The 25,384-nt window shown below is 46.5% G+C and overlaps 1 protein-coding gene across 13 annotated transcripts in view; it reads right to left on the reverse strand.

Annotated features, from left to right (window-relative positions):
- The window catches only part of AAK1 (AP2 associated kinase 1), a 156,071-nt gene that overhangs the window by 48,497 nt on the left and 82,190 nt on the right, over nucleotides 1–25,384 (reverse strand). For all 13 annotated transcript variants that reach the window (XR_013389885.1, XR_013389884.1, XM_077915722.1 and 10 more), the window contains exons 4-9: nucleotides 15,235–15,343; nucleotides 13,583–13,725; nucleotides 6,252–6,373; nucleotides 4,923–5,004; nucleotides 4,286–4,418; nucleotides 418–521 (exon numbers count right to left, since the gene is read on the reverse strand). Coding sequence is in view for 11 of the 13 variants with exons in the window: in XM_077915722.1 (XP_077771848.1) it covers nucleotides 418–521; nucleotides 4,286–4,418; nucleotides 4,923–5,004; nucleotides 6,252–6,373; nucleotides 13,583–13,725; nucleotides 15,235–15,343 (693 nt within the window). In the remaining 2 variants the exon portion in view is untranslated. The remainder of the gene's footprint in view (nucleotides 1–417; nucleotides 522–4,285; nucleotides 4,419–4,922; nucleotides 5,005–6,251; nucleotides 6,374–13,582; nucleotides 13,726–15,234; nucleotides 15,344–25,384) is intronic.

The raw sequence follows: 25,384 nt of genomic DNA on the forward strand, positions 1-25,384 counted from the left end.
ATTATTATTTTTGGTGTAATTGCCTTAGTGTAATAATTAAATTCTAGGGGAAAACTGGATTCTCCTTAGAGTAATTGCTTCATAGTTAGCTTTGCTTGAATACCCCCTACCCCACAAAGCAAGGGACATCTATAGTCCTTAAAACAGCTGGTTTACGCCCCAGGAAATTTTTTTTTTTAATTTTTATTTATTTATGATAGTCACACAGAGAGAGAGAGGCAGAGACATAGGCAGAGGGAGAAGCAGGCTCCATGCACCGGGAGCCCGATGTGGGATTCGATCCTGGATCTCCAGGATCACGCCCTGGGCCAAAGGCAGGCGCTAAACCACTGCGCCACTCAGGGATCCCTACGCCCCAGGAATTTTAAATGATAATCTGATGATGTTTACTTCCCCTAAGAAGCACCCTTCACATACCTGTACATTAGGAATTGGGCATTCTTTCTTGAGGAGTTTAAATGAGAAGTAGGACACCTGGTAAATATCCGGCCTTTTATCAGGGTCTGGTTCCAACATATACCCTAAGACAAACATATGTGAGCACATTTAATAACATCCTAGTACTTATTACATTAGCTAGGAAACATAATTTCTGTTACCAAATGGTTTTTTTTTTTAATCTTTATTTCTCATAAAATTCAGACAGTTTTCCTCCCCTCTCAGAAATGGAAGCTCTAACTTCCCTAAATTTTTTTTTTAACTTCCCTAAAATTCTTAACATCCACAAGAAAGTAACAAGGTTTCTGGACTGTAATAAAGATACCTGAAGTTCACAAATGGTGGTTTGTGCAACAGGGACTCAAGCAAGCTCTCATTATTGAAGCTACCACCTTCACATTCTGGTACCGAGGAAGTTACAGGCTTCTGGCTTCCTTAGTTCGTATCTTGCTCAACAAGTGGTTACCCTTGATAATTATAATCAAAATTAACTTTTTCCCTCTTTTCTTTTCTTTTCTTTCTTTCTTTCTTTCTTTCTTTCTTTCTTTCTTTCTTTCTTTCTTTCTTTCCTTCCTTCCTTCCTTCCTTCCTTCCTTCCTTTTCTTTCTTTTCCTTCCTTCCTTCCTTTCTTCTTCTTTCTAGTAATCTCTACCCCCAACATGCGGCTAGAACTCATGACCCTGAGGATCAAGAGGCGCATGTCCACCAACTGAGCCAGCCAGGCACTCCTCAAAACTCAAATTTTAAGAACGGACTTGTTATTCCCTTTGTTGGAGATACTAGCTGGTCTCCATTCGAAAAGAAATTACGAAATAATAAAGACATTCCTACTTCTACATAATCTATACAACACTTGTTTATTTCCGAGTCCTTTAAGCTTTCGCACTTTCTGAAGTTGGAAAAATCCCCAGGAAAAACATCTCTGTGAAGACACATAAACATACACATGCATACGCATAAACAACAACACAAGGCAATTTACTGTTTAAGGAACCAAATGAATGGTCTGAACACTAAGTACAAGAAAAACTGATGAGGCTGTAGTCTTGTGAACGCCTTACAGAAGAAGCAGGGCTTGGGGGCACTGGGTGGCTCAGTGGGTTGAACGTTGGAGTCTTGATTATGCCTCAGGTCATGATCTCAGAGCTGCGAGATCGAGCCCCGGGTCGGCCTCCTCACTCAGGCCAGGCTCTGCTTGAGATTCTTTCTCCCCCCACTCTCTCCTCCCCCAGCTTGTGTTCTCTCTCTCTCAAATACATAAACAAATTTTTAAAAAGCAGCAGTAGCAGCAGCAGCAGGGTTTGGGCTGATCCTTGAAGGCAGGAAAGAATTTAATCAGTCAAGGGAAAGAGGAGAAAAAGATATTCTTGGTGAGGGAACAGTCTGGGCAAAAAAACACTTGAGAGAAGGCAAGGGAGGGCCCTGTTGTGAGGGAACGCAGATGCCAGAAGGACAGAGCAGAGATTTCCCTGTCAGAGAACACAGGGAAATAAGGCTGGGTGGGCGGGATGGAACCAGAGCACGAACCGTCTTAAATGCCACACGAGGAAGCTGGGCCCTCTACTGTGGGACCACGGGTGAACCAGAATAGGGTGGCGAGTGGAAGTCTGATCTCACGGTGGGATGGAGCGGGACGCACTGGAGGAGGAGGAGGCTGGTGGCCACTCTCTCAGTTCAGGCCCACGCTAGCCAAGTGTGTGTAGACGATGGTGATGATGAGGACAGAGAGAATGTGATGGAGACAGGAGACAGTCTAAAGAAAGAGCATGGCTTAGGAAATGCTGGACTCTACTCTCTTTCAAGCCTGATCCAAAGAAAACCCTAAATTTCAGTTATCCCAGCCTGAATGGTGACACCATTCATAGAAACTGAGAAGAGAGGGCAACTGTGTATTGGGAGTAGTTGGACAAGGACAACAAATTGTATTTTTTTTTAAGATTTTATTTATTTATTCATAAGAGACACACAGAGAGAGGCAGAGACGTAGGCAGAGGGAGAAGTAGGCTCCCCGAAAGGAGCCTGATGTGGGACTCGATCCCAGACCCCGGAATCAGAACCTGAGCCCAAGGCAGATGCTCAACCGCTGAACCATCCAGGCATCTCACAAATTTAATTTTAGACCTGTGACTTTAGGGTGACCATGGAATCTTCAAGTAGTTTGGAAAGAAATATGTCAGAGTTTGGGAAAGATGTCAGTGTCACAGACACTCCTAATGTAGTGTTACAACTACATTCGTAGTTGCTTTTCCTAGTATGAATTTGCTGTGCAAATGTTAAAAAGAAAACATATTACCAAAAAAATCCTACCACTCTCGCGCCACATTTGGCCGTTTCCTATAGATCCCTCCAATGTTACTTATGCAGCTGCAGTTCTAGAACAGACATCCAGTAGTCCCTCCTTATCCATGGGGGACATGTTCTGAGACCCCCAGTAGATGCCTGAAACCGCAGAGTCCTGAATCTTATATATCCTCTGGTTTTTCCTACTCATACATACCTGTGATAAAGCTCAATTTATTAATTAGGTACAGTAAGAGATTAACAACAATAACTAATTATAAAATGGAGCCATTATACCAATATGCTACAGTAAGTTACATAAATGTGGCCTCTCTTTCTCAGAACATCTCATTATACCGTACTCTCCCTTCTTGGGATGATGTGAGAGCATAAAAGGCCTATGTGATGAGATGCAGTGAGGGAACGTCGCGGGTGTGGTGACAGAACGTTAGGCTACTATTGACCTTCTGAGTATACATCAGGAGGAGGATCGTCTGCTTCCCACTGCGGTCAGCCGCGGGTAAATAAAGCCATGGAAAGCAAATCCATGGATAAGGAGGGACTATTCTAATGCTTTAGCTCTGAAAACAACATCACAACCATTAAGTGCCATATTCCGTTTCTTTAAATACCACCTCCCCTTTTTTGCTTAATAAACAGAAGAAGTAGATTGATAAGGTCGTCATCGGAAAGCTGTAACTATGTTCCCTTGGGTAAGGTACCTATACTTTCTCAGCCTCGGCTTCCTCATTTGTATAATGGGGAGGATTATATCTACCATCTAAGATTTTTAAGAATTAAATAAGGCACAAGTAGGCCCTCAACAAATGTCAGATGCTCCACCCACATCTGCTTCTATTTTTTTTCAATGCAACCACACCCAGGACCCAAACTATCTCAGGATTTATAACCCATAATGGTGAAAATTGAGATGCTAAATCCCTTGACCAATGTGAGATGATGAAATATTTCTGTCTCATATTTTAGTACAAGGGCTTTTGCAAAGATTACTTGTTCCACCATCTGGTTAATGAACTAGTACATATGCTTGCCATGATGATGCAAAAGAGTGGGGGAATCTTAAAAAAACATCTGAAACAAAGCACTGAGTTTAAATGCTGGTTATCAAAATCCAGTGATTAACCTAAAGAGAGAAAAAACCTAGTTCCATGGAGTTATACAGTCTTAATTATGTATTCACTCCAGCCAACGCATGGCAATCATTTCAATTTGTGTTTCTTCCAGTTTTGCAAAGATGAATTTCTTATCACTTGATAGGAGTCAGCTGGACTCTTTCACACTGACTGCAAGAGAACAGAGCAGTAATGTACTGCTCAAAGCACAGTTAGGATTTCTGCTCAAGTGCAAAAGAGCTTAGATTTACAGCAAAAAGACCTCCACTCTAACTAGACACTGTTATATTTATTATCTTTGAGTGACCAACCATTACCGACTGATTTATCTTTGCACCCAACCCATCACTCCTGCAATCCAGTCTCTTTGTTCCCCCAATTCATTCCTGGAGATAAGAGATAAAAATATGAAACTAGAAACTTGAAATACTTACTAATTAGGCAGTGCATGTCTTGGGAATATCGAGAGTTATCAGGAATTGTGAAGTTTCCATCACAAATTGCCACCTGACTCTCTCCAAACGGCAAAGTGAAGTAGCATAATTTATACAACAAACATCCAAGAGCCTAAAAAAATAAAGCAGATTGCTACGAGTGGTTTATTTACCATTACTGCAAACGGGTCTACAGAGAGAGAATGGCATCATCCACATTTATTAGCAGATATAAAAACTACGTAACTACTAACCTACTAGAAACTTGAATTTAGAACTCAACACCACTATTTAGCTGCTGAGATACATTATTTCTACCATCATTACCAGATGGTGCTCCAGTAAGGAACAAGTATTTCAGCTATTTTGCTCTTCAGAACTAGTAATGCATATATGAAAACCACCTAAATAATGGGCAGGTCACCTGAATAATTCTCACATAACTCTAAAGTAATTTCCTTTGACATGCCTCACGAAGCAGTGGCTGGTCATCTGGAGTGAAGATTAACCCTGAGGGTAAGTAGACAGTGGTATGGTACAGTGGCCACTCTCGCTATGGCACTGTCTGGATTAAACTTGGGAATCTACAGTCAAGACAGCTGGTATCTGAGATGCGGATAGGTTAGTTGACACCTACCCAAATGTCTGCCTTCGTAGTGATGATTTTGCCACTGTACAGGTTGACCATTTCTGGTGCTCGATAGGACAGCGTTGTGTATCTACAATCAAGAGATTTGTTTTTTGTTAAATATGTCAGTGCTATAATTAAAAACCAGGGGTAGCAGAAATACTTTTTTAAAAACATATATATTGATATTAATAAAGTCTAGTTCCCTGGGAGCCATCTGCAGAAGAGAGTATGAAATATTAGTGCAGATAAAATGAAAAGCTGTCCTTAGCACACACCCATGGCCCTCTGGAAGCGGTCCTTCTACCTGAGGGCATGTGGAGACCCAGACACTATGGCACTTCAGTAAATGCTAAAAGCACTTTTCTTGGGTCCTCAAAAGATAAAATCTTCCCCTGCAAATCCTTGTTGTCTGATGCTATATTGATACTGTATTTTCTGATTTGTTTTTAAGAACACCGATTCCCTTAAATGTGGCTCAACACAGATAATGTAATCCTGGCTAAGACACTGGAGAAGAGCAGAGAGTGGGTCCTGGCTGGGGTGGGAAGTGGATGAAACAACAGTTTTCCTCTTATCTCTGGCTCAAGTAAAGATAGTATAAGCTCAGCTTCAAAGTGAGGGTCTTGATGTTACCAAGCATGTGACTTATGATGCCCAGTTTGGCTGCCAGGGGTGACCCAGGAAAGGAGACTGAGGATGAGGATACAGGTGTGCATACCAGACTGCTGGTTTATTAGTAAAATTAGTGAGTGTCGTCACCTGTGAAAAACCTCACCCTCTGGACAAGAGGGGAACTTGGGTCAGGTTCTAACTAGAGCCAGAAATCTAAGGAAGTTTCTTCTCATCAAAGTCAGTGATTCGGTACCTGTAGAGCCTTCATAGCCCTACTTACCATTAATTCCACTAGATTGGTGAGCTCCTTAAGAGCAAGAAGGAGAACACAGCAATGTAGGGTTCAGTGAAAAGCACATCCAACTGACTGATAATGTCACAGTTGTTGTGATTCCATTTAAAAACATCACAGTTCCTCTACGGTTTGTGCACCATTCAGCTTTGTGAGGGCTGTGTGACATGTCAAAATATGTACGTACAGTGATCGCTGGACCACTGATAAAGTGCTGTAGGAGTCCTTCACTTTACTGACCAATGCTTGTGGACCCCTTCCACATCTTGCACCTAAAATCAAACAATCCAACCGCCAATGCGATGCTCTGAGACAAGGGGCAGCACGACTAGCACCATGGCCTTCCCACCCTGACCTACTCATCCTTCAGCTGAAAATACGGCTGCTGATCCGGTAATGGACAGAACTCCAAGAAAGGAGGAAAAGCTTACTTCTTAATCTCATCTTCTACTGCATTGACGCCCTCAGTTTGTGGATTCTGAAATTTGTTGGTGGCGCTTCCAAAGTCACACAGGACGTAGTGGCCTCGGTCATGCAAGAGGATATTTTCAACCTGAAAAACATTCCCCAACCACTCATTCCAAGATATTACTTTTTTAAATTTTTTAATTTAATTAATTAATTTATTTATTTATGACAGTCACAGAGAGAGAGAGAGAGAGAGAGAGAGAGAGAGGCAGAGACACAGGCGGAGGGAGAAGCAGGCTCCATGCACCGGGAGCCCGACGTGGGATTCGATCCCGGGTCTCCAGGATCGCGCCCTGGGCCAAAGGCAGGCGCCAAACCACTGCGCCACCCAGGGATCCCCCAAGATATTATTTAGCAATGCATATGAAAATTTGGTTCATAGTCGTATAATTATTTTATTTCTGATAATCCCATTAATATGCATAGGAAAGTTATTCCCCCCAAGTATCTCGACAAGGATCATCCCCAGGGAACAAAAGGCAAAGCACGCTGACAGGGTGAAATGAGAGTAGAGGGGGGCAAATAGAGGAATTCCACAATGGGGAAGTAAAAAGCCTCATTTTCTTAGATTTCCAGCCACATTTCTCACCTCTGCAGAAACACTCCTGATACTTTCAAGCCTCTGTATGTTTTCTCATGTTCTTCTTTCAGTCTAGAATGCTCTCTGTGGCCCCCACCTCATACCCAACCATCAATATCCCATTCATCTTTCCAACTCCAGTTCAAATGCCCCCTCTTCTTTGAAGCCTCCCTCAAGCACCCGCTCAGACAAATGTCACTCCTTCCCTAAGGTCCTTCAGGACTTCATTCTTCCTGATGTTAATTATTTCATTTGCACCTTATACATGCATATATCAATTTCTTTACCATAATGTCAGGATTTCCAGAATAGTAAATATTTGCTATATTTTAGATACTTCTCAAAGTGGTTAAAGGCCTGTGGGCAAATGTGCAGGTGTCCTATTAAAGTATTATCTTTTTATAGCGGAATTTGTTGGACAGCGAGTTACCAGTTCCAGGTAAAAAGGAGCCTACAAATACCAGACCCTACAGAAATCCCTTGTATCAAAGGACTATGCCAGTGAAAGAATAAACTCCAAGACGGCATGCGCTTTTGTTCTTGAGATGTAGAAACACATTTAACACCGTGTATGTGTGTGTCTGTCTGTCAGAAGTGAGACCGGAGCCATCAAGTGCCCAGACCTTACTACCGTTACTTTAAGAGAAAAAATCTGGTCAATTGTGAAAGCCTTTTGTTCCTATACGTGTTTCTACACTTGCATTAGTTCTTCTAAAAAGAAAAAAATTCTTCTGAAAATCACACTATATATTATAAAAATGTTTACTGTATAGTCTGTATCAGTTGAATCTAATACCTAAAGCCTTTGCTGCAAACTGATTCTTTGGCTTATTGTTTCTTACTCCTACTGAGTCTCACGTGTGGTGTTGTTATGTGGCGTTTTGTTATTGTTGATATTAACTCATGTTCCATGGAATTCATCTGTGGGAAGCCTTTGAGGTCTGGGTTTAAAATCTATTTTTCCTCCAGGGAGACTATGCATTTGCACCTGGGGCACCGTTAACCTACAATCACTTTAACCTAGAATTTTGACCTTGGGATTTTTAGACACTTGGGCAGCGTGAACTGCGGCTATCGACGCAAGTGGATGTGCTCCTGTTCCCCAGAGACAAGGCTGAGGCAAGCAGACATTACTACCACTTACAGCTTTTTATAAAGCTCATCAGTTTAACCTATTCACACAAAGTGAAACAGCCAAGCTATCCTGAACGGATACTCACTTTAGGACTCGAAAATAATTCCAACAAAGCAACACTAGTATTTCCCATCTAATTTAGAGGTTGTAGACAGATCCGCTATACTGAGCTTTTACTCTTAGCAGTGCTCCTGTACTCATCACTTTACCTGGATTATCCTTGTAATAATATAATAATATCCCTGTTTTACAGCTGCAGAGAGTGAGGCTCACGGTGATGAAGAGGGAAGTAAACCTAGGTACTTTCACTCTAGAGAAAGACCAGGAAATTACCCTTCTGCTGGGCAGGAAGCAAGTTAGAAGCAGAGCTTTCCTCAAGGTCCCCACCTGTACTATCTTCCAACCGCGGTGGGTGTGAAGAGGTCACCCAGGGTGACCCAGGGTCCTGGGTATAAGCTTATGGACGGGGCTGCCTTAGTCCTTTATCCTCAGAAACGCCCCATAGTAAGAGTCTGGTTGATGAGGAGCCAGGTGTCTAATTACTAGCCAGGCTGCTTTGCTCAGTGTCTCTTAACCAGTCCCTGCATCGCCTGCTTTGTCCCCTTACTTAATTGCTCCACTTGTCAAATCAAATCTTAGCCGTTCTACAAGGCCTTGCTTGAGTCATAAATCCTCAGTAAAACCCTCCATGGCCACTGCACACGAATCTGTGGGGCTTCCTGTCCATGGGGTGGGGGTAGGGGGGCAGAGCAAGACCTTTGGACCAAACGGAGCCATGCCCACCTCTTACCTACACTGCAGTCTGGGGGGGCTGCTGGGCTCTGGAGGCAGAGCCGAGCAGGTGTGACAGGGACTATGTGGCTGGGAAGCCACATGGAGTGACCATCCGGTCCTTTGCAGGAAGGGGTGTGTCCTGCAACAGCCAGTGCAGGCTGTCACAGCCGGGTCTCCCGAATCCCGAACTCGGTGTCCTCACCGGCACCTTGCAAAACACGCGCCCCTACTGCACACGCACAGCCCCTTCCCAGAACCGTTCGTGTACTTCCCACGGCAGAAGGTACAACCTAAACAACCGAAAAGCTGCTTCGCTTCAATACACACACGAGGTAGCTCCAGACACCAGTCACTGGGCTGGAGGCAGGAGGAAAAACCAAGCAGACAAATGCAGCACGAGGAGGCACGGGGCGTTTCTGTCTTGGTTCTATCCAGCCCGCCCGCACCTTCAAAACGAGGTTTGTACTTCTGGTTGGTTCCCGAGTAGCAGAGCTCAGCAACCTGGTCTCCACCTCCGCGCACCTCCTTCCCAGAGAGGTAACATTGTACAAAACGACATTTGCAGGAAAGACAGTTAAAAATTGAGGGCGTGCACAACTGTGGACGTACAGTACAGCCGGAAACATCAACGTGGGGGGAGCCTTAGCAGTGCCAAAGGCCCGGCCGCGCAAGCAGGAGCCCCGAGCCCGGCCTGGCCGCTCGGCAAGTGTGCTGGGAGGGCCGCGAGGTGAGCTCACCTGGCAACGCCCGCTCAGCAGCCGCCTTGGCCCCTGCGCCTCCCGGCCTGAGCCGGTGGCCTGGAGCAGCCGTGGGACCCCGCCAGCTGCCCGCCGCCACCATCAGCAACACACTGAGCACCGGGCCTGGCGCAGCCACCCTGGACCTGGGGGGCCGCAGCCTCGGAGACTCGTTAGACTCTGACCTCGGACACACCTTACACCTCCCTGGGCCTGCTTCTCACCTGCCGGGTAAAGCTCAGAATGTCACTGATGCTACCAAGCAAATGAAAGAACGTAAGTGACAGCAAACTGAGTCTCCCGTGCAAATCCAAGAGGTGCCTACCGAGCACCTGCTAGGGAAACCCGCGCAGAGTCCTACCGCCCGAGGCCGGGGCTTGCGGACAAGGCCTGGGCTCGCCGAGCTCGAGCCCCGGGGAGCGAGCCGGGGGCAGGGAGGGGTGCAGGCGGCGACAGACGTCAGGCGGAGAATCCGGGCAGTGACGGGGCACCGGGGAGGCCGCGTGGAGCTGGCCTCGGGTCAGGGACGGGCTCGGGGAAGTGCAGCTTGCGGGAGGAGCAAAGGCACGGGGCGGCGGCGACAGTACCCGGTGGCCAGCTGCCCCGCGCCTTCACCTACACCCCCACGAGCCGCGGGACCCCCACGTCGCGGGCGGGGGAACAAGTCCCGTTACCCAGTTACCCACTCGGCCGAGGCGTGCAGGGCGCGACCCGGAGGGGCAGGACCCGGGGCAGAGCGGCTGGAGGCGGCCGCTGGGGAGGGGGCTCCGAGGAAGGCTGGCAGGTGACCCAGGGCAGGGCCGGCGGAGGTGACTGGGGCAGGGCTGCGGCAGGGGGCGGCGGGCGGGGCCCCGAGGGGGTGGCACCAGCCGGGCGCTCGCACCCCTCCTCCTGGAGCTGGGAGGCCCGCGCTGCCCTGGGGGTGCGGCCGCTCCCTGGCACCCCGCTCCGGCCCAGGTCGGGCATCGCCGGGCGCCCGGGCCTGCTCGCGGAGCAGGTGCGCGGAGCAGGTGCGCGGAGCAGGTGCAGGTCCCAGCCCCGCGGGCGCCGTCACGGTCCCGGTCCGTGACCCCGGGCGGACGCAGCTCCTTCTTCCCTCGGAGACAGAAAAGGAAAACCAGACACGCCAGGGAGGCGGTTCAACCGCTGAAACGAGGCTCCGAGGAAAGGCCCCCCGTGAGCAGCGCTCCCGTGGGAACACGAGCCGCTAGCGACGCGCGGCCCAGGGCAGCGGCCTCCCCCCTCCCCGCGGGCACAGCGGGCGCAGACCGGCCTGGCTCCTCCCCGCCCGCCGACCCTGCTCCGGGGGTGCAGCCTCACCAGGCGCCACCCTGCTCGAGGGCGGGGCGCCTCAAGGCCAGCACGGCCCGACCCCGGCCCCGGCCCCGGAGGCCCCGGAGGGCACGGAGGGCACCGGCCTGCAGCGGCCGCAGGCGGAGCGCGTGAGGGCAGAGGGGCGCCGCGGGCCTTCGGGGAACTTCGGGGGCCTTTAGGGGCCTTCGGGAGACTTCAGGGGCCTTCGGGGGACTTCAGGGACCTTCGGGGAACTTCGGGGGCCTTCAGGGGCTTTCGGGAGACTTCAGAGGCCTTCGGGGGCCTTCGAGGACCTTCGGAGGCCTTCAGGAGGCCTTCGGGGAACTTCGGAGAACTTCGGGAGGCCTTCAGGGGCCTTCGGGGGACCTTTGGGGAACTTCAGGAGGCCTTCGGGGAGCTTCGGGTAACTTCGGGGGGCCTTCGGGAGGCCTTCAAGGGAGCTTCGGGGGCCTTCGGGGGCTGGCAGGCAGGCGGCCCCTGGGCCTGCGCACCCCACGCGGGAGGACGCAGCGGGAGGACCTCGCTGGCTCACGAGAGCAGGCGGTCGGCGCAGAGCTAAGTCCCGGCAGCTCGGGGACCTCAAGCCCCACAAGCAGGAGCCGTGGCCCAGAGCCACAGCAGCAGCCCCTCCCGGAGCGCCCGCCACAGGCCTCCTCCGGGGCGCCCTCGCTGCCCTGGGCCCGGTGGAGGAGAGCGCGTGGCTCCGGCGGCCTGGGCCCCTGCACCGGGCCTCCCTGTGCCCGGGTGAGACCTCGGCGCCACCGGCCAGGCTCCTGTGGCCAAGGCGGCACCGGGTCACCGCAGGGCACGCGCCGCCACGCTGGGAGCAGACCCCTCGGGGAGGTGTTTCCGCGGCTCCGCGAGGATCCATCACCCGAAAGATGAAGACAAGACTTCGTTTCGGACCGTGGGGGCGGCCCTGGCCAGAAGGGGCCCTGTGGTCAGTGCTCCTCCCGGCGCCCGTGCTCCTCCCCAAGGCCCTGCTCCTCCCGTGCTCCTCCCTGTGGCCTTCCCCGAGGCCATGCTCCTCCCTGGGGCCCTGCTCCTCCAGGCGTCCGTGCTCCTCCCCGCGCCTGAGCTCCTCCCCGCGGCGGGTCCACCCGGGCCGGGCCTGCAGGCGGACGCGGCCTTCCCGGCGGCCCAGCGCCTACACGGGCGGATGGCTAGGACTCAGGAGGCCCAGCAGGCTGACTGCGGGGGAGAAACGGGACCCCGCGCTCGCGACACGGCACAGCGCTCTGCACCGCAGTGCGGCTGCCCCTCCACGAGCCCCCCGGCCACCACCTGACCCCGCCACTCACCCCCCGCAAACACGAGCCCACTGAGATGCTCGCAGCCGTCCTGCCTGATAGCCCAGGCGGAGGCAACCCCAAGGCCGCCCGACTACTTGTTTCTGCTCACAGCGACTGTCATGCCGGGGAAGGATGAAGCACTGCCCCGGGCGACAGAGCAGAACTCGGCAGCCCCGTGTGGGGAGGGCGCGGGCGCAGAAGGCCACGCACCGTGTGAGCCTTATGTGCAGTCCGCAGGACGGCCACGGCCAGGCTAGCAGCGCCCGGGGACCCCCGGGAGACCGTTCCCTCTGGGGACATGACACACATTGGAATTAGATAGTGGTGATGGCTGCATGGCCTTGGAATTAAAGACTACCGAACTGTATATTTTAATAGGGTGGATTTTATAATTAGGAACTAGATCTCCACTTTTGGAAAAGCTAAAAAAACAAAACAAAAAAAACAAAACCAAACACACACCTCAAAACGCCAGCATGCTGCAGTGACCCCACGCTTCAGAACATGCAGATCCCACCTGTGTAGTTATTAAGCTAGAACTCCTGGCCCTTCCCGGCTCTGCCACAAAAGTCAAGCCTAACGGACTCAGAGTGGAATCCCGTAGCCTGCGTCTGACAAGCCCGCCGGGGGACGCTGCTGCAAGTTACTAGCCGTGAAGCATGTTTCTGAAAACATGTTTCTTAATGAAAAGAAACTATGATCGAGGATCAGAGGAGCAGGATTCGCATTCTGGTTCTGCTCCTTCCTGGTTATACTACGGTTATACTGTAGTCAAGCCACATGAACCTTCCCACCGCTGCATTTCCCTAACTATGAATGTAAAGGAGAACATCTTCCTCCAAGAGACAGTGCGCACAGAGTGTCTTGGACGGGACGGGGCGCACCGGCTGTGTGTGAATCCATACAAGCTGCTGAATCCCAACCAGGAGGCAGTTCCATTCAACAAACATTGTCGAGTGGCTATAATATGAAAGGCCTGATACAAGGAGGTGATAATCAGTAGACAAAATTTTCAGATAATCACTTACTGGATTTTTTTTTTTTTCACTTACTGGATTTTACAAAATAATGAAATGGACGTTAAAAACCAAGCCTCTGTGTTTGCAAACTACAGACATTAAAAACCAAGCCTCAGTGTTTGCAAACTATTTAAATTAGCATATCATTTTCCATGCCCTTGACCAAGTGAATTTGGGACCATATCAGGAAAGACAAAAACAACATGTGTTCAGGGATCTGATGATTATAAAGAACTTCTAAAGGCTGTTTAAGCAATAAAAGTGACACCTGTATTGTACTTTTTTTTTTCTTTTGTCTTTGTGTTTTCTGTCTCCAACCAGAATGTACGAGATGTAAGGCTACCACGCCTGTTCCCTCACATCCCCAAAGCATCTCCTCTGTTCCCAGGGCAGATGGAAAATATCCTGCAGGAACGTACTTAATGATTCAGCGCGGCCTTTACCTTCAGGTCACGGTGGATAATAGGAGTTTTGCACTGATGCAGGCGGGCAACAGCTTCGCAGGTGTCACAAAATATCTGGAGCACTTCATTCTCTGTGAAGCCTGTTTGCAGGCGCTGGTTCATGAGGTTGACCACCTGGCCTCCTGCAAGGGGGCACAGAGCGAGGGACAGGTTAGCCGCGTTCACATGCAGCACTTACTCAAGACAACCAACGGCTGCCCAGAGAGGACAACCCAGACAAAGGTTGACAGCTGAGCCATGACTGAAACCCTGATGTCTTGATTCCCAGGCCCAGATTTGACTTCTTACAATCCAGGCCTCCTCTAATGCATCAAAACCAGAGTATTTCATAAAGTCTATCTTCAAGATCAGGTTAACTGACATGGTCCCACTACAGCCCCTTGGTTATCCCGTTTGTACAAGGAGGCCACGGGTCCAACCTGCCACGTCCTTTAATGAGAATCAGACTGCACAACAGACCCCAGGGGCAGGGAGAAGACAGCTTTACAGTCCACACTAGGAATGGCTTGGTCGCTCTGGCTTCACTCACTCCCAGCTGCAGAGAGTGCAGACACGCTACACCAGTATTTAATCTGCAGGACCAAAACACTGATGACCTCACTTACAAAATGATCCAGATCCCTGGATGCTCCTACCTCACTTACAAAATGATCCAGATCCCTGGATGTTCCTATGGCCTTGTCTTGAAACAGGTTACCTTCCAGAAAGGAATGGATAGGAGGAAACAAACTATCCAAATGTAAACAGGAAGTTTACATTTCGTAGTATCTTAAAAAATCAGCGTAAGGGTCATTCCAGAATAGGCTGAAATTACTGGTTACCATCACACTGTGGGGACTGACAACATATTTAATTGATGGACAGAATCTTTAAAGGCAAGGCAAATGTCAGTGGAAGTAAGGGCGATTATAAAACAGGGCACCAAACAGTGAGAGGGTGACCCCAGCTTCTCAGAGGCAGCTGCTGAGGCCAAAAAAGTCAAACTTCTGAACTGGCTGTATGAAATGCAGTCAACTCTGAATCGATTCATACTACAGTCTGGATTTCCCAAGATAAACGTTGCTTGAAACTCCAAGCTTTCAACTACTTAACTTCACTGTTAACAGCAGCATCGTTTGAATGTAGCCTTACTGGCAATTACAGCTTACAAGCAAGGAGAGGAAAGGTCATTTCCATTAGACGAAAAGGATTATTTTCCCCCATAACACAAGGATGGCGGTGTGGGTGGAGAAGAGAACACAGAAGGGAGGGAGTGGGGAGGCTGAATCGTTGCTGTGGTCCATCTGGAGTTGGGTCTTTATTATGTGCCTTCATCGCTTGTTTTAAAGCATCACAAATAACACATTCATTCTCACCCTCATACATCCTCATTCATACACAAGCGCCAAACCTGCCCAAACCTAACAAAAAAGGGAGTTTCGTATTATCCACCACTTCCAACTGTTTGCCGTCCTAAGAATAACCAAGAGGAGACAGCAGGCTCTCTCTCTTCTGGCCTCACAGTTGGCCCATCTTTAAAACCAGAATGATATACATCACGGCATGGCGCACAGGAAGTGCGATGACCCCCATGCCCTTGACAGTCCAAGTGCCCGAGCAGCGGAAGCTGTAGGTGTGGGTCATACACTCACCCCTACAAAAGTCCATCAGGATGAGCACCTCCCATACATCACCGCTGCTCACATTGTTGATACTGGAGTCGATGTAACCGACAATGTTCTTGTGCCCCGACAGGTCTCTCTGCAGAGAAGAGTTGAGAAATACGGCATTAGTTACCAACACCAATAGAGATGGAAGGAGCCAGTCAGTTCCACCGGCACGGATCATTTACATACAGATGACCTTAACCGCCAAGAGAGCTAAAACTGAACAGGAGGGTCAAGAGCAGGTTTCCAGTGCTCTCTGAGATTCAAGGCCAAATCTTCAGTAAACAATTCTGCAATCCTAGTAAACCACAGCACTCTCCTGAGCGAGATTCTAGAACCAGAGGCACACAGGGGGCCTACTTGCTCACTCCATCAGTGCTCCAGGAAGCAAACGTGAACCAGGAGCAGACGCCCATCTCCAGAAGTACCAGAGTCAGAGCCAGACAGGATGAATTATTTAAATGCGTGAATTTTTAATTCAGAAAAATGAAACTGGTGTTGTTGTTTTTTTTTTCCTGGCTGTAGGTGACAACTGAGTTCAACATGACTTTTAAATTATTTGTACTGTTTTTCTCCCTTTAGGAAATACTTGAAAAGAATAACTGCTTTATTACAGAGTTTTGGACAGCCTGCAGTGGCATCCAGACCTAAACGTTTTGCTCATAATTAAGCCTCTCAAGCCAACCGAATGGAATATGGGATGGGTCATGTTTCCGCCTCCCTGGTTAGAACTGCATATGCTCTCCTGGGGCTGCTTATGGAATTCACTTAGTCAACAAATGTTTATTGAGCACTTCCTATGTGTCAGGTCCCACTTAGGCACTGGAAGGTGCCTTACACATCTTGGTATAGTTATTTCAACATCCATAGAGGCAAATCTTTGTAACGATGATGTTTAAAATTCAATGTCATCAAGAACTAAGTTGAGGGGAAAGAAAAAGTGAGCAGGCCAGGTGAAAGGATTTTGACACAAAAGCAAGGTAAGATTTAAAAAACTAGTCTTAATGAATTGTTTCACTTTTGTTTAAAAAAAAAAGGGAGTGGAAAAGTAAAGTGGTTCTGAGTTGCCATACAAACGTAACCGTTTAGACCATTAAAAACAGTAACTACCACTACATAAATGAGAAATCTGGCTGCTTAGAGTGACACATGAAGTCTCTTTTAATCTGAAGTCATATACCAAAACAAGAAGAAATGTCATAATATCAAAAGAATATATCTGAGCCCTGAACACTGAAGTTAAAATTCACTAGAACCTTCCTCTGAGTGAGGGAGTAAGAAGGAAGACAGTTGCTTCAGAAAGGTAGACAAAAATAGAACTGTGACCACTGGAGCCCAAGGCAAGAGCAGTTTCAGGGAAGGGAAGAGGGGGGTGGTGAGGGGAGGGTGGAAACGACTTGCAAAGAGTTGAGCTTATAAAGCTGGAGACTACAGAGGAGTCTTCTGGAACATTCTGTGCTTCATGGAGGAACGGCACTGCCAGGAGGAATTCTTAGGATGAGAGAGAACTGAGCATGGGAGAGTGGAAGGAGCCAAGAGCAGCAATGGTCGTGGACAGGAGGGGATGAAGTCCTGCAGGAAGAAGGCGTGGGGACTGAGGGCCTGGTCTTAGAAAGAGGGGCCCGTGGGGACTGAGGTCTTGGAAAAAGGGGCCGGAAGGAAGGATGGATATGCATATTGGTTTCCAGCTGGAGAAAAGGGAACTTCAATGAGTTCCGTTCCATTGTTCTGTTTTTGGGTAGAGAGCACAACCACGTTTGCAGTCTAAGGGAATGAGAAAGAAGCTTGATGAGAGAATTAAAAGGCTCAGAGCAACTACTCTGGATGACAAAGGAGATGATGAGGCAAAAAAAAAGCAATCTCTTAAGTTCTCCACAACAGAACGTGATTTCAGGGTTCATGTCGTAGAGGCCCCTTCTTTCCCCCCTGCTTTTTACTCTCATCACCAACTCTTCAAAAACTTGATTTCGTTTACACAGTCATGGAAGGAGGAAGAACTAGAGAGAAGTTCTTGAAGCCAAAATAGAAGAGCAGAAGATCTAATGTGTGCAGGAAGAATCAAAGACTAATGTTTCCACATTAGTAATTTGTCTACATTTAACTGTTTGAAAAAGACTCAGCAATGCTACCTCTGATTTGTCTCACCCCAAGAGGAATAATAAAGAATTAGGAAGGAGAAAAAAAAAAAAAAAACATGTGATGGAGCCCAGAGGAAGAGGTCAAGAGCTATTAGAGGACCCACACTGGATAATTAACATCTGCAGATGGCATCCTAGAATAGTTGCCAAGCTGTGTGCTGATCAGTTCAAGTCCAAATTCCTGTTCATTTTGTCTTCTGCAGAGTTCCTGAGATGCGTCCAAGCAGAAAAGAGCTCCTCTTGGGAGGGGGACCCTGGCTCTTACTTTTAACAACATCTCAGATTTTAGAGTAACACCTCACCAGTCGGCAACTGATGGAGAAGATCGATTTGAATGGCTGTGAAATGCAGAAAAGGTCAAGAGAAAATCTTACTGCAAAGTGAGACTGACTGACACTGCAGGTGCACTGCCCGTGTCACAGCAGCAGTGGCTGGAGGAGGCCCACGCGTGCCCTGGCTGGCGTTAGAAGCCCAGTCCCAGGCTTGGAGAACAGACAGGGATACAGAAGTGTGGGGTGGGACCCCATGGTCCTGGAGCTCAAGGACTCAGGAAGAGGCAGGATACAAGGAGGATGCCTAAGGCCCTTGGCTACAACCATTATTTGGGGGCATTGAGATAAAAGTCTTTATGATGAGTGTAAATCAAAACCTGATTTTCAGGGGAGTAGGAAATGTTCAGCTAAATTATAGATCAGATTGGTTTGATTGAAACAGTGATGATTCTAAGGAGTGTGTATTGTCATTTAACTATTTTTAGGTTATCATGGCACAAGACTAATAAAGTACTGATGTAAACATGTTATTAGAAAACCTGCTTTAGTAAGTAGATATTTTAAATGATTTGTAGTTGCCTTATTAATATCACATTTAACTGCTTGAAGTGCTAAAAAAAACTTTCTTCACAAATACATGCAGAAGCTGCCATGTGAAAATCATGCCTTCAACCCAGATCGTATAGGTCATCACAAATCTCAAGTTTATCTGGGGTTCCTAATTAATGACGCTTGTAGCACAAAACAGTAGTCTATCCCTATCTTCAAAACTCCTACAGCTAGAGGGGATCCCTGGGTGGCTCAGCGGTTTAGCAACTGCCTTCAGCCTGGGGCGTGGTCTCAGAGTCCCAGGATCGAGTCCCAGGATCGAGTCCCAGGATCGAGTCCCAGGATCGAGTCCCAGGATCGAGCTCCCCGCAGGGAGCCTGCTTCTCTCTCTGCCTCTTTCTCTGTGTCTCTCATGAATAAATAAAATCTTAAAAAATTCCTACAGCCAGAGAATTCCTAGTTAAAAGAATCTTATAGCCTTTACAAGAAAAGTGAGGACTTAATCCCTAAATACATCTACTAAAACGTTTATATATAAATTCAGGAAAACAAAGAAGATAGCATTTTAAAGAGCCTATCAGTAACATGTCACCTGAAAAAAGTAAAAATGAGCATGGTTTGTGACTGATTTCCCTACATTATTTGCTCAGGTCACACCCATCCTTGGAATGTCAGCGTGATACCTGCAAGTTCCCAATGATGACAGTGCTTGCACAGGCAATAGATTATTAAGTTTCCAAAGACACGATTTACCTGCTTTGACCCTCCATTCAAATATTCAACACTTTCTGATTTTATGACTCAGCACTTGTTGCTGCTTACTTTTGGGATCACACCACGGTTCCACGGAACCTTTTAGGCAAAGTTCAGCCTCTTTTTCTGACTTAAATGCAGTTCTAAGGACTGAAACTTGTTTATTTCTCCTACGGGCTGCTTTGTGAAAGTCTTCTGCCTTCCCACTCTTTGCCCCACCTTTCCTCAATAACTCTGCGTTTCCTTTATGAGTCTCGTCAAGGAGTTACAGGCAAAGCGAAACATCAAGTCCAGTGCAATAGTGAAAAGAAACTCTGAGATCTCAGCCGGCCCCTGGTGTTCCACCGAAGGCCAAGGTGTCTGGGCTTTTGCTACGTAGAAAGTCCCAAATACTCTCTTCCCACAATCACATGGACTCTCCCTTTCCTGGGTCTTATTAATTAATCCTGCATTTACTGCATAGATCTTTAAAGTCATCTAAAATCTGATTTAGAATCCTGCTGCTCAAACTTTAATATGCATGTGAATCACCTGGGGGTCGTCCTGTTCAAAAGCGGATTCTAATGCAGTAGCTCTGGGAAATGGACAGGATGCTGTTCTTCAGTTTAAAGTAGAAAGATCCAGAGCAGTGCTACTCAAAACTTGGCCCACAAACAGGTGCTGGCTAGTAAACTGTTACCAGCCCATAAGGAGATAAGAAGCTTGCTCCAGGACATAAATCAATTAAGTAACTAAGCTGACTGGAGATATTTTACCCAGGAGGAATGCAGTTCCTTCATTTACATTCTGGCACAGCATCCTCTGAATGGCACCCACACATTTACAGCCAATTGATTTTTGACAAGCGTGCCAAAACAATTCAATGAGGGAAAGATTGGTCTTTTCCAAAAGTGATAACTGGGACAACTAGATATCTACATGCAAAAGACTAACTTAATATCCCAACCTCATATTATATACAGAAATCAATTCAAAATGGACCAAAGATCTAAAAACTCTCCAAAGAAAATATCTAAACAAAGCTTCACGGTGTTGGATTAGGTAATGGTTCTTAGATATGACACCTGAAGCACAAACAAACAAAGGAAGAAAACCAAACCACACTTCATCAAAGTCTTTAAAAATTTGTGCTGCAAAGGACACTATCAAGAAAATGGAAGACAATGCAAAGAATGAGGGGGAAAATATTTGCAAACCTTACACTCAGTAAGGATCCAGTATCCAGGCTATATAAAGAACTCTTAAAACTCAACACTAAAAAAAACAACATGATGTAAAAATTGGCAAAGGATCCAAATGGACATTTCTCCAAAGAGCATATACAAATGGCTGGTAAGCACATGAAAAGATGCTCAACACTATTAATTACTTAGAAAATGCAAATCAAAACCACAATGAGGTATCACTCTAAACCACTACGATGGCTATAATAAAAAAAAAAAAAAAAACCCAGAAACAATAAAAAATGTTGCCAAGGATGTGGAGACTGGAACCTCCACACATTGCTGGTGGAATGTAAAACAGTGTGGCTCCTGTGGAAAATAGTTTGGCGTTCTCTCAAAAAGCAGAGTTCCCCCTGGACCCAGCAACTTCACTCCTGTGTATATGCCCAAGGGAAATGAAACATCATGTTCACACAAAAACTTGGACACAAATATCCTCAGCAGCACTGTTCATAATGCCAAAAAAGCGGAAACAACCCAAATGTCCATCAGGATAAACAAAATATGGTATACGCACACAGGGAATGTTACGCAGCCACGAAAGGGAAAAAAGTACCCATACGTGCTACCACGCGGATAAATGAGGCACTCACACATGCTGCTGCTACAGCATGGCTGAACCATAAACTTCATGCTAAGTGGAAGAAGTCATAAGAAGCCATATATTACATTATTCCGTTTATATGACATGTCTGGAATCCCATAACAGAGAGCAGACTGATGGTTGCCAGAGACTGTAGCAGGTATGGGTGACTGCTAACAGGTATGGGTCCCCGTCTGAGATGATGAAAAAAAATGTTCTGTAATCAGATACGTGGTGTTGGGTAAGTGACCCTGTGAATATACGAAAAATCACTGAACAGTATTGAAAAGGGTAATAAACACACAAGGGGGAAGGGGAGAAAAAGAAAACAATGTCCTTAGAGTAGCACTGATCTAGAGCCCTCAACAGCTTGAATCCTAATCCCTGCTGGAGCCTTCTGACAAGTACTTTTCTTAGAATGATGTCATTTCTTTGGACCCTCAGCCCAACTGCAGACAGCCTGCACTGCTGACGAGTTCTTTCTTACATCCAACTGGAAATGTCCACCTCTTGTGCCTACACTCTTCTCTTCAGAGCAGAAAGAGCCAAGTCTTCTTTTCCACTTTCTAAATGATTGAAATATTGTTATTTAGACTCGGAATTTTTTCTTCCCTGAGTTAAACGTACCTAATTTCATTGAGATGTTTTCTCCTTACATCACTACTTAAATGCTTCAGTTTGTCTATCTCCCTTTGACAAGAATGGCCCCAGGAAACGAATGGAATTCTTCAGGCATGGTGAAGTGACTCATGCAGAGTAGACCAGCATTATCACCTACTATTAATTTTATTAATGTAGCTAAAAACGGCATGTTTTTCTTTTGGCGGCTGCATTACATACACATTCATATTGAGTTAATTGACCACTAAAATACTTAAGTCTTTTTCCACTTACACTGCTTTAAATCTCTGCCTTCCCTGAACTATGCTTGTAAAGTTGTTAAAATAAAATAAAAATCCAAGTGTATGACCTTGCCTTGTTATTTCATCTCATTAGAATCAGTCCATTGCTCCAATTTCATAAGGATCATTTTGGATCCTGATTCTATTACCCAATGCAGTGGTTATATCTTACAATTTTGTATTAGGTACATAATTGATAAGCGTGTCTAATCTTTAACCAAGTTACTTGCTAAATGTAAGATAACATAAAACTAATGGGTAAGCTGCAGGGCTTTTTTCTTAGAAGGTTTCCTCCAAATTAATATCAAGCCACTGGTCAGAAAGCATTACACACACACAGCAGCTATGACTCCTGGCATCCAGCCTAGACTCTCCAACTTGCTCACAGATCTCTGGTGAGTGTCCTCACCCAAGTGATACAACCCACAGACACTGCATGAACTGTGCACTCTCCTGAGCTTCCTATCCAGAAACCTTCCCCAAAAGGCCATGAGGTTGATAGGACATGGCCTGCTCTTACCCAATCTGAAGATCCCTGCTTACTTGTCCAAGGGACTACAAAACAGCTTAACATTTTATTTTTAAAATAAGTAATATTTAACATTCAAAAAGGGAAATTATTTTTTTCTTTTTTTAAAAAAGTATTTATTCATGAGACACACACACACAGATTGAGAGAGAGAGAGAGAGAGGCAGAGACACAGGCAGAGGGAGAAGCAGGCTCCATACAGGGAGCCCGATGTGGAACTCGATCCCTGGACCCCAGGATCACACCCTGGGCTGAAGGCGGCGCTAAACCGCTGGGCCACCCAGAGATCTCTGGATATTATTTTCTACTCTAGTACTCATCCCCTATAGGGAAGACTCCCCATCTCTTTCCCTTTCTCCCATTCAGCCTCTCTCTCTCTCTCTCCTTCTCTCTTATCCTTTGAGGGTGTTGTTCAGGCAAATCCAAGCAGTATATATTGATGTATACATACACAACACACACACACACACCATTTTCTTACACAAAAAATAGCATCAAAGCATCTTTGTAAACGACCTGTTCCAGATTCTTGTCCTCTATCAATCCTGATGTCCCTACTGCGCACAGTCTACCTTCCTCCCTTTTAGGAATATGGAAACATTTTCCTCCCTCAAACCTTCTGATATCTCTTCTGTTGCAAGCAAGTCTTCAAACATCACTGGTGGCAGGCAGCTCAGTGCCTCACTGTCAAGCTCACTGCAGATGTAATCCATCTGGGCCAGGAGATGTGAACACAAAATAGCACTTGGCACATCTTGAGCTTCAGTTCTTATCCCTTTAAGTCTGAAGATAATCTTTTCCTGCCTTTAGGTAAAGGAATCTGAAGTCCAAAATCCAACTTCCAATTGTCTATCAGAAACCAAAATCACTTTGGTTCCATCAGGGCACACATCCCAGGTGCATCAAAGGACTCATACCATACTCTGGTAAGTGGTACACAACATTTGTCAAAATAAAATGTCTCAGGCAGCCCAGGTGGCTCAGCAGTTTAGCGCTGCCTTCAGCCCAGGGCGTGACCCCGGGGTCCTGGGATGGAGTCCCACACTGGGCTTCCTGCAGGGAGCCTGCTGCTTCTCCCTCTGCCTGTGTCTGCGCCTTTCTCTTTTTCTGTCTCTCATGAATAAATAAATAAAATCTTTTTTTTTAATTTTTATTTTTATGATAGTCACAGAGAGAGAGAGAGAGAGAGAGAGACACAGGCAGAGGGAGAAGCAAGCTCCATGCACCGGGAGCCCAACGTGGGATTCGATCCCGGGTCTCCAGGATCGCGCCCTGGGCCAAAGGCAGGCGCCAAACCGCTGCGCCACCCAGGGATCCCAAAATCTTTAAAAAATAAAATGTCTCTAGTGAAACCACTCATCATTTGTGAGTCTGAGTGGGTGCAACATGCACATCCTTACTCTGCCACGAGTACAGAGACGACTCCACTTCTTTGATCACTAACATACAAGCCTCAGCACATTATAAAGCATGTTACCTCCTCCCATTCCTTTCACAATTCTGACCTGTTTGAGAAAGGTAGGGTTAGAGTATGGCCTCCATCTGACAGAAGTCTGAGCCCAGGAGGGTTAAAAACATCACGCAGGAGGATCCCTGGGTGGCGCAGCGGTTTGGTGCCTGCTTTGGCCCAGGGCGCGATCCTGGAGACCTGGGATCGAATCTCACGTCGGGCTCCCGGTGCATGGAGCCTGCTTCTCCCTCTGCTTATGTCTCTGCCTCTCTCTCTGTGTGACTATCATAAATGAATTAAAAAAAAAAAAAAAAGAAAACATCATGCAGGGCTTCTGATTAAAGTGGTAGGAAAAAATTTTTTAAAGCAAGTTGAATATTTGTTTTTATCTCTGCTTCCTTCTAAAGCCTTACTAAATGATGTAAAGAGTTTGTTTTGGTTTTTTTAAAGCACAAACTGAAAACTTCCATTTCCAGGAAAATGGAGTAGATTTTCTTTTTCTTTTTTTTTTTTTTTTAAGATTTTATTTATTTACTCATGAGAGAGAGAGAGAGAGGCAGAGGCACAGGCAGAGGGAGAGGGAGAGGACGAAGCAGGCTCCATGCAGGGAGCCTGACGTGGGACTCGATCCTGGGTCTCCAGGATCACGCCCTGAGCCGCAGGCGGCACTAAACCGCTGGGCCACCTGGGCTGCCCGATTTGCTTTTGCCTCTTCTTCCAAGTATAACTAAATACTTTGGACAGTAGTATATATTTTAAAAAGCGTAATAAAAAGGTTCTGAAATGTGAACAGAAAGCAGACTGCCTAGAAACTCTGGAACCCATGGAATAAGATGGTGGTGAGCGGACTGCGATTTCTTTTTGTTCCATGTATCCCAGACTAGAAACTGAAGCAACTGGTGAGTTAAAAACACCAATGGGTGTAAACAAAGAAAGCCCCAATAGAAGCCTGCTCTCTCTCGACAAATGCAGGAAAGGGTCACTACTCTATTCCGACCAAAAACCACAGAAAAAACCTGCAGCCCCTCCCTGCAGACATGCCAGCAAAAGCCAAGTGAGGAGCCCAGCCTTCTGTCTTCACCCACACACTAGATATATGTACATAACAAATTAATATAAAAACATAGAATATAAAACACAGAACATATATACGTAGCATATACATTAAATATATTTATAACAAATATAATACATAACTAATATGTATAACATTAATTAGAATATTTTAAGTTATACAAAGAAATGGCCAATACAGGAAAAGATTCTCAACATCACTAAGCATTAGGAAAATGCAAATCAAAATCACAAGGAGATAACACTTTGTGTCTGTTAGGATACCTTTATGAAACAAACACACATACACACACAAAAATAGCAGGTGCTGGCAAGGATGTGAAGATATTAGAATCCTTGTGCACTGTTGGTGGGAATGTAAATTGGTACAGCCACTGTGAAAAACAGAAGGTTAAACATAGAATTACCATATTACCCAGCAATCCCACTTCTTGGTGTATATCCAGAAGAATTAAAAACAGGATCTTGAAGAGATATTTGCACATCCATGTTCACTGCAACATTATTCACAATAACCAAGGTGTAGAAATGTCCACTGATGGATAAATGACTAAAGAAAACGTGGCATATTTCTATAATGGAATATGACTGGACCTTAAAAATAATTTCTACAATATGGATGAGCCATGAGGATATTATAGTAAGTGAAATAAGCCAGTCAT

Source organism: Canis aureus, chromosome 11, assembly GCF_053574225.1.
Source record: "Canis aureus isolate CA01 chromosome 11, VMU_Caureus_v.1.0, whole genome shotgun sequence".
NCBI lineage: Eukaryota > Metazoa > Chordata > Mammalia > Carnivora > Canidae > Canis > Canis aureus.